The sequence below is a fragment of the Petromyzon marinus genome, chromosome 7, assembly GCF_048934315.1.
Source record: "Petromyzon marinus isolate PM22_M1 ecotype Great Lakes invasive population chromosome 7, UKy_Petmar_22M1.pri1.0, whole genome shotgun sequence".
NCBI classification, from domain to species: domain Eukaryota; kingdom Metazoa; phylum Chordata; class Hyperoartia; order Petromyzontiformes; family Petromyzontidae; genus Petromyzon; species Petromyzon marinus.
This window is the reverse complement of record NC_133673.1, coordinates 14,307,062-14,319,330: the sequence shown is the minus strand read 5'-3', so window position 1 is coordinate 14,319,330 and position 12,269 is coordinate 14,307,062. Positions and strand designations below refer to the sequence as shown.

Sequence of the window (12,269 nt, the reverse complement as noted above, 5' to 3'; positions counted from 1 at the left end):
CTGTGAGTCATCCTTAAGCAGAACTCGGCAGCGATAAGAACCGCCCGCAGTTTTTACTGATATCGTTCGATATCTTTCGTACACTCCCCCCCCCCCCCCCGGGGCTCTTGCTTTTAATGCTTTCGCCGTTAATTTTTTTGTTTATAAAAATAATCCACATTTGTGCAATGTTCAAATAAAAAATTAGCGGCCGTGGAGCGGCGGAGCGGCGGAGCGGCGGAGCGGCAGGGCGCGGTGGGGTTCATGCCACCGTGCTTTGACGTCGGTTCGCCGAGGCACGGTTGAGTGTCGGTGGCGAGCGATGGCCGAACCGGTTACCCGTGGGCCTCCTATCGCCGAGCCGCGATGACCAGCGTGGCGATGTATGGTCAAACGCGGAGTCGGGGAGGGCCCCTTCATGCGGCAGTGAATTGACAAAGCATTATAAATTATTATGATCAGTTTGGACCATATATAGTAGGCAACTGTAGCCTACGCTACTTCAACGGAGGGGGAGGAACAGCAAAACTACACCAACTCTTTCATGAAGCCCTCTCATCATGCCTAGCAGACCTCGACATTGGTAATTAGCTCGTGAATGTATTGCCATATGCAAGAACAGAACAGATTATTAATATGAAAACTTTCATAGTCTCTTTTTGCAAATGGGAGCTGGGTCACAAAGTAATACGTGGCACATGCATGCGAAACAGTCAACAGCACAATAGCAAATAATTAAACGAAACATTTAACAATCAATGTAAGATGGGGCAACTCAACACAACACCTAACTTGCATTTCCTATAAAATACATTTTGCCCACCTACGATCTGCGTAAGTTTAGTAGGCTATTTGCGTACAGAATGAAGTTGTATCGTTTTGCGTCTGTTCCTGTGCAGAATGCTATATTTGTTTTAAAAATAAATAACAAAAAAGTTGAGTGACGTTAGATGCCATTGGTAGCATCCTGGCATTGTAAAAAAAGACGTCCTCTGTTATATATATATTTCTGATATTTTTTCCCCCATCTCAAATTATCCTGAGACAATTCAAACTCAACGGGCCAGCACAACAGTAATAAAAAATAATATTGCACTCTGGCTTATTGCGTGCTTCTTTACCGATGTCGAACATTTTGTACGAACGTTTTTTTTCTATAAATATTGTTGTTTTTAGCCGAAGTGGTGTGCTGCCATGGCCGTTTAAGCATCATCTGTGCGGGTGGCAAGAAAATGCGGGGTAAATGCCATGCTGCTGCGTCTTAAAACAGCAAGCTCGCCTCTCGCACGATAAACGGTGACCTCTGTCAGGTTGTCATGTGCCAAGGGTGATCGAGCACCATCAAATCTGAACACAACCACACGCTAACACTGATAAACTTTGCACGTTTAGTAAGGGCATAGATTTTTAGTACCAGCATTAAAGTTACTGAACTACATAATGCTGCACTCAATAACAATACTTTTTATGGCCCTTTATCAATCCACGTCTGGATTTTAAGGCCTTCCCATTAACCGTGTCGATCCTGAGTGTTGCTTGACCATATTTTATCACGCTGGTGAGTACCTGGTTTGTTAAGGATGGAAGTGTGGGGAGGCGGCTCATAGAACGGGTTTCAGATATCACTCGTGATTGACGTTAGCAGTGCCCCAGAATAAAACTTAGCTGACTGGGGTTGATAGCAGAAGTGTGCACAATGCTCCCCCGCTCCATCACCCTCTGAACTGCCTATTCAAATACGCACCAGCTGCAGTAGAGCCAACGATTTGTGTAGCAATAATAATAATAATAAAACCAAATGCTTAAAAAGAGGCTGGCAAATTTCACCCACGCCACTGTTTTGTTTTTTTCCACCTGCTCCGGTTGTTTTTCTGTGCGCACGCGCACACGCACGCACACGCGCATGCACACACGCGCACGAACACAGCCTCCTGCACGCGTGTGCGATGCTTGGACTCGCGCCCGTGTGTTCTCATGCCGCTCGTGTTTGTGTTCTCTCGTAGCCTTGCGATGGATCCCGCAGAGGGGCTGTGCTTAGAATGTTTTTTTGTTTGTTAAAATGCCAGTGCCCTGCCTGCCCTGGTAAAACAATTCCGCATGACCAGACACAGCATGCAGAGGCTTTCATCCAGCGTATCTATAAACGGATCACCCTATACATGTACTATACAATAATATCTTGTGGTTGTATATAGCGCTCTGCATGCAGAGCATTCCCAGGGTGCTTTGCAATGAAAAAAAAGACACCGGTCAATCAATCGAGAAGTAGCAAATGACAACAAATATATGTTTGTAGATTTCATTAAAATGACGCCAAGCTGCCTTCATTTCTGATATGACTTGGGACGGACTTCCCAAGGCAGGGAGCATAAAAACCCCTTCTGTGTACAGAACCGAAGTGTTCAGATGTTTGACGGCTGGTGCATAATTCAATAAAAAAGCCACGCATTTTTGACATCGCCCGGGCGAGTGTATTTTAGGATGCCAGGGCATGACCCACAGCTTGACACTCGGCGCATTTGCTGGCTTCATTTAAAGCCACATGTGTTACCGGTAACCTCGAAGCAATGGCCTGGATTATTGGCTGGCCTGCGTGGTCACAGATACACCAGCTTGGCAAGCCACTGAGAGATGCCAGTCTTCCCTCCCCTGCCTAGCCATTTCAGCAGGTCAAGCGATTGCACTTTGTCATTGCACGCAATGTACGTATGTATGTTCAACTTCTTTCGCACCGTTAGTAGCCAATCGTGCTAATCGGAGCTGCATTGGAAGGATAACAAATTAAACAAAGCAATGGGAAGAAATCCCAAGCCTCCACTTTTTCCTGACCGGAGATTGCATATCGTGGTGAGTGATTCGTACTCAAAGTTTCGAATTAGTTCTAGGCTGTTCCACAAATTAGGCGACCTTACAGCCACAATGTGCATCCACATCATCCTAATAATACATGCGTGGAGCCATTTTTAACGTAATTATTTGTAGTTTTTTTTAATACTATGCCTTTTTGCGGGCAATAAATGTTTTGTGTGGAATAAGCCAATTATTTGACTCAGACACGGAAATGAATGCACCATCCCAGTCAATTCATCTGACATGGTGGTATTCCATTTGCATTTCTCCCTTCGTGGGATATTTTCTTTAACTAAACTAACTGTTTTGCCAGGTAAGGCCCTCTGAATTACAGTCCTAAAAGTTAACGTACAAGTGTCAAGTTCAAGACCATTTCATGAGGATTACCCACCTTTAGAGTCAGAAATGTACTTCCAAAATCGTGGGACTGCATTTCTTTAATTTTGATATCGCGAACATGATTTGCTTTGAGACTCGAGTGGTATTAGTGGGCATACATTGAGACGGTGTACGAGGAATTCATGGCCATTATAGGGTTAAACCTTTCCCGTTACGATGACGCACGTGTAAGCCATCAGTTTTCTTCTGATTCCATTCTTATGACGTACGTGTGCGGCGTTACTACGTCCCCTCTAAACTACGTGTACGTCATCGGAAAAGAAACCGAAAGAAACATTTTGAACAAAATAACTTCATCATGTACCGAGGCTTCCACAAGGCGACACGAGGCAGGGCGTGTGGCACAGTTTGGCGCCGGCTATCGTCGAGTGCGGTCGCGTGTCGCTACGGTTTCAAGCACGGCGTGTTACTACTGCTCGTACTTCTCGGAATGGGCAAAGGTTAATTGGCCGAAGACTGCTACTGCTGCCGCCTCTCCGCTTGCCCGCGGTTCCTCCTCTCGCCTCGCCGTCGTTCTCTCTGTCTCTCTGCTTGAGAGCGAGCGGGTACTGCGAGGCGCGCTCCAAGTTGTCATTGTTGATATCTCAAGCTGCACGAAACCCCGCTGGGCAAACCCGCATTCTCAAACACCACCTATAACCCATACGGTGTGTGCGGGCTGCCATCCAGTATATGATTAACAATGAGCTGTAAACTGTTTGTTGTTGTTATTATTATAATTTTTGTACCGTAAAAAATGTATGCGGCGAGGTTTTTTTTTTATTTGCACTTGTGCACCATTGCAAAAGCAGTGCTTAATTCGTATTTATTAAAAAAAAATTGCAATGCTGTACGCATTTACTCTATCCGGGTGAAAAAAAGAATATCTCGGTATAGATCTGCTCGCGTTCAACGTAACTTTCGTGATTTAAAGCATCACGTTGACGTCGAACTGCACCGCTGCACATTTCGCGATGATTACTGTGGGCCCGTCATTCCTCCCCCCGGCTCTTGGAAGCTGCTGGTGATGTCACTGCCAGCCACGCGCGTCCAGCACCGCTCGGCATGCCTCTGCCTTAAACCGATTATTTAGACACCTCGACTCACGTTGACCTTCAGCAGACACGTGACGGTTAAAGATGTACGGAGGTAAAAGGTTTTCGTGGGGGGAAGTTTAAGGCGCGGGTCATGAGCGAGAGCTCTGTCGGGTATTAGGGTCAACTCTTCTGCGTTGACCAGGCCTTGTTGTAAAAGGTGGCCGTGTCCACACTTTACCCCGCCACACGCGACCAACCGATCAACTAAACTAAACTTTTTTTTTATTTTACCAGGTAAGGCCCACCGAGTTATATAGGTCTTTTTCCGAAGCTCAACGGAGTGGCTTATCATAACGTGGACATTTACAGCAGCCAAATACTCCAAACGCACGTTTCTAAAAATGTGTAAACTAATTGTGCCTTGCCCGTTAAAACCACTGTGTGGACAGAGGTGGTGGTGGGGTGGAGGGCATTTGAGAAAATGGCACCAGGTTTTCAGCTGCCGTACCGGGAGATTGAATCGAACCGGCGAATTGTGGATTTCAAGTCCAGAGCGCTACTCACGGATACACCCACGCCAGCAGCTGCCTCGCCACTGGAGCAAGCGGTTTTTATTTTAGTTTTTTACGTCCTGTGCGGACGGCTAAAGGAGGGATCTTATTATTATTATACAAAGGAAATGCCAAAACATTAAAGAGTCGAACCACTGCACGATTCAGATGAACATTCCTGCGGTTTGATATATACAAGATAGGGCACAAGGCGCTTATGCAACATGCAAACATTGTTTTCCCCCTTCTATGAGCCTCACCTCACAGTTACTGGGTGTCCATTGCACAGAAGCCTGTGTCTGGGCAGACAAGAGACTGTGATATGCGTGTAACACCAAACTGGTAAAAGCTCCTTCGGTTTATGTACACTGTACGTACTAACACGCGTGGTAAACTCTGGCGATCACTGTTATGTAATCTCACCTTTCGGAAATACTGTTTGCAATGAGAGTTGGCTGTTTGCAATGAGAGTTGGCTGTATGCTTTGACCTAAGCGACGATACGTGAATGCATGCGCCGTGAGGAGGGCCCAACTGCCCAGAAAGTCGCCGATTGCATATTTTGTTTGAATTTAATGCCGCACGGCATTGTATGACGAACGCGTTGAGTTTTTATTTGGTTGATTGTGCTCGCACGCCACTGCCAACGGACGCAGTGGCAGCAGCATCATCGCTAAATAGGAGGAAACGGAGGCGTCGGTGTGGTGAACGCTGTTGTTTGGGGTTCGTGGTCATTCGCGCCCGTTGACATTTTTCACGAAAAGTTACGCGTGTAAGCTCACGGATCCGTTCGGTCATTCCGAACTCGCAGGCGGCCCGGCCGGCCGCTGCGTTCGTGAGGCAGAACACCGAAGCTGTTTTGCCGCTCCTCATTGCGCGTGCGTGTATGGGGATCGGTGGTGGAGCGGTTAGCGCACTGGGCTATGAACCCGGCGGCTGGAGTTCAGTTCCCGCTCACAGCCAACACCGGTGACGATTATCTGAACCTGTCCTGGGCCTCCCCGAGGTCAACTCGGCCTCAAATGAGTACCCGGTGCGGTGTGTAAAACCACTGGGGGAGACAAAGGCGGCCGGGCGTGGTGCTCGCCACCCACCCCCTCGTGCGCCGTGCCGGCATTCATAGGTGCTCGGGAACAGCACTTGCCCCAACAGTCTGTTAAGGCTATGCGGGGGATATTTGTCTTTGCATGTATGTGTGTGTATGTGAGAGCTTGGGCTAGGTACCGTTTTTTTATTTACATTGGTCACTGACATTTCAGCACGTGGCTTTAGAATCTCACTGGAACAAGAGGCATTTTTTGCTCCATTCTGCATTTTTTCCACTTGAAGTGAAGTTTAAGGAGTGGACCCACGCAAATGCAGTTTTGCAGTACAACATCACGCATCCGACTTTCTGGGGGACCGAGGTACAGGCGGTGGTGGTTGGTTGGTCACGGTGGACGTGCGATGGGTCGGATATGCACGGTTGTACTGTACCTTGTTTTTGTGGCTCCTGGCCCATAGCATTGAGGCACGATGCTTTTTGGCACTATGCTCATAACAAAAACAATCACTGTACACTGACTTTGTTGGGGCGTGGGGGCCGGGGTGGGAAAGACGCATTGCTGGTTCATATTTATCACCGAGCTCACGTTTACACGCATTTAATCAATCGCGCGTTTCAGGGATCGCTGCTGTTCACTTCGTAGACTTTGCTCGAACAGTTTATGCAAGAGCAACAGGAGACTTCAACGGGGGAATTCGTCTTTATTTTAATTTTTTAAGAATAACGATCGCGGAATCATTCCTTGATCGTGGTGTGTTTAAATTCTGTGTAAGTGTTCGGATGAATACATTTTCTTTATTTTTTTCAGCAGCTGGCTCACCGCTTCGGGTTATACACTGCAGATAAGAAGGGGGCAGTGTTTTTTTTTAACTGTGACACCATGGAACTTCTCCACCCAAGAGACGGTTTGATTCCTGCGATATGTGAAACGTTACTTGTAACGGGTTCACATACAATGGCAAACAGATGTGTTGTTAGTCATTGTTTTGAAGAGAGAAAGGGGCAATCGGTGCGTAATGTAAAAATAATAAAAACAATATAATCGAATCGTGACCCCCAATTTCGGTAATATGCAAATGAGACTAAATAGGTCAAGATACTTTCTCATACCACTTCTGGCAGAAGCACCTCTGCTAGACGGAGCTCTAGAGAGTCACCCTCTAGAGGATAATTTGGCCGACTCCTTCCAGCCTTCCCCGATGTCTTGGAAGAGTTGGGAATCACCCACACTTTACCCCATCGCATGTGACCTCGCTGATCGACTTTTCCGTGGCGTCCACTCAGAAGTTATAACTGCCCAGTGGAAAGAGTCGGTGAGCGGAATTGAAGAAACTTGAGCCGTCGTTTCAACTGCCGCGCCCGGGAGATAGAATCGAAACGGGGGGGGATCTCTTGATTTGCGAGTCCAGAGTGCTACCCATAGCAGCCGCACAGCTTCCCTGAGACGTAGTAGCTCACCCGATTTCGGTTGCAATTTGGTGAACAGTAGGTGAAGGTTATTTCATTTCATGGCGGTTCCACTGAGAGAAAGAAAAAAACAATCACTTAGATCGGTTTGCTCGACGAGAAGAGAGATATGCGACCGCAGACGTTTTTTAGTCTGCGGGGCACATGGGATTGTGTGGAGGTCAGTGTCTCTCGAGTGTAAGCGGATGTTTTAAATGTGTATACCGCTTGGTGCAATTCGTTGTGGTCGCTAGTCTGCATAGGCGTTGTGACAGACAGGCACGTTCATAGCGTGGGTGGTTGTAACGTTTTGGAAGTATTTGTTGATTTGTAGCAACGTCTTTTGGGCAAAGCACGGTTTACAACAGAAGCGTTCCACTGCGGTGTGCACACGTGCGTGTTTTTGATGATTCTATACACGGTGTGTAATCATTTGCATCCGCACCTCTATCGATCCACTGCTGGATAAACGCCTCTCGTGACCATGTCGGTGATGGGAGACTGGGGTTAATTTGACTATACTACACCGTACTGCTCAGTGTGGGTTTGTGAAGTGGGTGGGAGGGGGGGGTGGCGAAGAACCACTTCAGATGTCTCTTTGCCACCGATGTTAGCCCTGCGTTTATAGCACAGCGCACACTGCCCACTGCGACATATCTTCCCTATGTGAGTCCACGAATCCCCGTGTGAATCTATCGATTCGCCGTGTAAGTCAGTAAGCCCCTGTGTGTGTCTTTGAGTCGATACAGCACGGTACCGGATTTGCACAGGATCTCAATGCAACTGCGTCACAAGACGCCGGGACGTGGGCCGTTTATGGGGAAAGGGTTTGCTTATTTATTTATTTAATCAGGAACCCGAGTCAACAGCACGGATGGCTGGGAGATGTGAGGTTCCAGATTGTGGGGGACAGCGGCGGACCACGAGCAATCTCCCAACGAGCACGGTTGGTTGCGTGCGGTGCGGAAGAAGTTCAACATACATACTAAAGGTTGACTTGGGGTTTTGATAGAAAGCCCTTGAAGAGTGGGATGACAGCCATTGGCGAGTCGTCTGTGGAGGATCTTGAAGATGGGTAAGGGCCACCTTGAAGTTGATCTGTGATTTGGATTTCAGCCGACGGAGGGTTCGGAGGAATTGGAGTGCCTTGTCGTGATTTAGAAGTCCAGCAGCGAGCCGCATTTGATTCATCTTGAGTTGGAAGGTGAGGAGGGATTTAGGGAGGCCTTAGAGGGGGAACAGATCGTCGCAGTCGTTGAGCTGGGATGTGATGAAGGCATGGATGAGGGTCTCAGTGGCAGCTTTAGTAAGGACATGGTGCATGTGTGAGTTGTTTCAGGGTTGAGGTATGTGGGCAGAGGACGAGAGCTCTTGATTAATGACACCTCTGAGGTTTCTTCAGTGTTACGTCAGCGTGTAGGAGGTGCAAGATGCAGTTTTAACTGGCTGTGGACTTCTTGGCAAGAAGTAATTCAGTTTGGCATCACTTAGCCTTGTACGTCTTGAAATATGTGGGTGTCTATCTAGGCCTGTGTAAATAAATGGGTCTTTATGTTCGTTTCTCAGTCCGCTTGTCCTGATGAGGGTTGCGGCGGCAGCGTGTTGAGTAGGGCGGTCCAGACCTCCCCTTTCCCTGGCGACATGCTCTAGCTCTTCCTGGGGAATTCCCAGCCGTTCCCAGGCCAGCCGAGCGACATAGTCCCGCCAGCGTGTCCTGAGCTGGCCCCGGGGTCTTCGCTCAGTGGGACGTGCCAGGTAGAGTTCCAGGGGGAGTCTACCGGGGGGCATCCTTACCAGTTGCCGAAATCCATTGTTCCACGACCGTGACGGAATCCACATTGTTCCTCTTGAATCTGAGGCTCGACCACCGGGTGGAGCCTCCTTTCCAGCACTCTGGCATTGGCTTTACCTGGGACGCTGAGGAGCGTGGCCCCTCTGTAGTCGGAGCACACTCTCTGGTCTCCTTTTTTAAAAATGGGAACCACGACCCCAGTTTGCCAATCCAGAGGTACTGTACCCGCCTTCCATGCAACATTGAAGAGGCGCTTTAACCACGACACTCCCACACTGTCCAGCGCTTTCAACAACTCTGGGCAAATTTCGTCCACCCCAGCAGCTTTGCCGCTACAAAGTGCCTCGACTGCCGCAGTAACTTCAGCAGCCATGATGGATCCGACGACCCCCCCAGCTGTTTCCAGGGCTGCCTCCTGAGAGGAGGGCATGTCCACCGGGTTGAGGAGCTCCTAAAAGTGTTCTTCCACCTCTCGACTACCTCCTTAGTTGAGTTCAATGTCACTCCACCCTTACTGAGAACAGCCTAGGCTACGTCCTGTCGACTCCTCCTAAGCCGTCGTATGGTTTGCCAGAACATCTTTGAGGCAGCCCGGTATTCCCTCTCCATGCCTCTCCAAACTCTTCTCATGCCCCGGGCTTTCGCTTCAGCGATTGCTGCAGCTGCCGCCCTCTTGGGGAGCCGGTACCTCTCCGAGCATAGCTCGGGGGAAAGGCTCCTTCTTCAACTTCCCTCACCACTGGTGTCCACCAGCGGGTCCTAGGGTTGCCGCCATCACAGGCACCAACTGCCTTTAAGCCATAGCTTTTCACAGCTGCATCCGCAATCGAGGTCCTGAACATCATTCACTCGGACTCAATGTCCACGACCTCCCTGGGAGTGCATCAGAAGTTTTCCCGGAGGTGGAATTTGAAATCTTTCTCCACTGGGTCTTCCGCCAGATGTTCCCAGAAAACCCACATTATTCATTTGGGCCTTTCACGTCTATCTGGTCTGGTGCCCCAAGCGTCGGATCCAACTTTCCACCAAGTAGTGATCAATTGACAGCTCTGCCCTTCTCTTCACCCAAGTGTCCAGAACATATGGCCTTTGGTCTGATGATACAACTATAAATAATTGACCTTCAGCCCACGGTGCTCTGGTGCCAATTGCACTTAAGAGCATCCTTGTTTTCGAACATGGTGTTTGTTATTGACATTCCATGACTAGCACAGAATTCCAATAACATTTTTCCTCCCAATCACGCCTCTGCAGGTATCTCCATCGCTTCCCACTTGAGCACTGAAGTCACCCAGTAAGACGGCGGAGTCGGTAGGCGGCACTTTGTCGAGCACTGCACTCAACGTCTCAAAGAAGGCCGAACACTCTGAACTGCTGTTTGGTGCACAAGTGCAGACAACTGGCAGAGTTTGCCCTGCTGAGACCCGAAGTCTCATTGAGGCGACCCTCTCATCCACTGGGACAAACTCCAACTGAACAGCACCCACCCGGGGGCTTGTGAGTATCCCCATACCCGCCCGGGGCCTCTTACCAGGGGGTTACTGCGGAATAGGAGAGAGACCACCCGCGATCGAGAAGTTTGGTTCCAGTGCCAATGCTGTGTGTGGAGGTGACACCGACGATACCTTCTACCCCCCCCTCCCCCCCGATGTGACATTCCACGTCCCAATAGCGGGTGTCTATCGCAAAGGTCAGTCTGTCTGAGACCATCCCTCTCCCTGCCATACTGGCATCGCACACCCGCCCGTCACCCTTCGTCCTGCGGATGGTGGGCCCACAGGACGGCGCCACGTAGCCATTTTGGACTGGGCCCGACCGGGTTACTGGGAGGGGTCACCCGGCCACCGGGTGCTTGCCGGCGAACAACACCCCATGGCCTGGCTCCAGGGGTGTGTCCCGGTGTCCCTTGTCCGGGCGAGGTTCTCTGATTTTGGTATTTTTGAACCATTCATGAGGGGATTTTGTTTTGGACCGTTATTTGTCTGGAACCTCCCCCCAGACCTGTTCACCAAGGGAGACCCTACCAGGAGTAGAAGACTCCAGGTGACATAGCTCTGAGGGTCATTTAAACACACAAACCCCACCACCACGATAAGGTTGCGATACTTCGTTGGGGCTTTATGTAGGGGTGTGTAAATCTATGGGTCTCTGTGTAAGGCTGTCTTAATCCATGGGTGTCTATGTAGAGCTGTGTAAATCTATGGGTGGTCTACGTAGGGCTGTGTAAATGTATGGGTCTAAATGTAGGCCTGTGCAAATCTATGGATCTGTGCATGTACATTTTAACGGTCATCATTTATAGCAACTCTTGTCAATCTACTGATGGACGACGACCTCTATATCTCCATGCTCTGCCAGTCATGAGGGTTAATCAATGCACTAATTAATATTTACTGTACCTACAACAGCTCGTGAACAGGGGAATGGTCGGTATGCAAACACATTGGGCTTTATGGAGGCACTACACTACTATACACTACACTATACACTACACTACTATACACTATATACTACACTACTCTATACACTACACTACTATACACGTTGGGCTCTATGGAGGCCTGTCGTTAAGCGATTGGTCGTTTACAGGGGTGGTCGTTCAGAGGGGTTCTACTCTACTTTACAATACACTACTATACACTATACACTACACGTTGGGCTCTTTGGAGGCCTGTCGATAAGCGATTAGTCATTAACAGGGGTAGTCGTTAAGAGGAGTTCTACTGTATTATTAACTTTTACTGATGTCAGCCATGGCCAGGAATCGAACCCGAGTTGGCAGTTCTCCAGTACGGCCGAATATCCGCTACGCTACTGCTCACCGTACATTTCTACCGGCCTAAACTACCGTGCGATGCACTAATAATGTACTCCATCTAGTCTCTTTAATTTGTGAGGAAACATTTGACATTCACTCGATGCACGCTTATGCCGACACCCAATCATAGTTGTTATAATCGCACCTTTAAAAAACTTGAGGCCCCCCCCACCCCAAGGTTCAAGATTGGTTAGCCCTCACCCATAACCTGCACTCAAATGCCCTTTGGCAGTTGAGTAACTGATTATATGGTTTGCTGTTGAGCACTAAAATAATGAAATCCGTCCAAAGTCGGCCGTGCACAATTGCCAAAGCAAAATAATTATTTTGAAGGGCCTGTTGGCAACAGAATTCAATTTGTATTCACCAAACAT

General features: G+C 48.7%; 1 protein-coding gene across 5 annotated transcripts in view; it reads left to right on the top strand.

Annotated features, from left to right (window-relative positions):
* Window positions 1-12,269, top strand: part of LOC116940025 (diacylglycerol kinase iota-like) — a 299,404-nt gene that overhangs the window by 147,552 nt on the left and 139,583 nt on the right. Inside the window, exon 1 of one of the 5 annotated variants that reach the window (XM_032949259.2) lies at window positions 4,014-5,137. The exons of the other annotated variants lie outside the window; for them this stretch is intronic. Coding sequence (XP_032805150.1) covers window positions 5,118-5,137 — 20 coding nt within the window. The 5' untranslated portion in view covers window positions 4,014-5,117. Of the gene's footprint in view, window positions 1-4,013; window positions 5,138-12,269 lie in introns of those variants that run through there. 5 annotated transcript variants of the gene reach the window in all.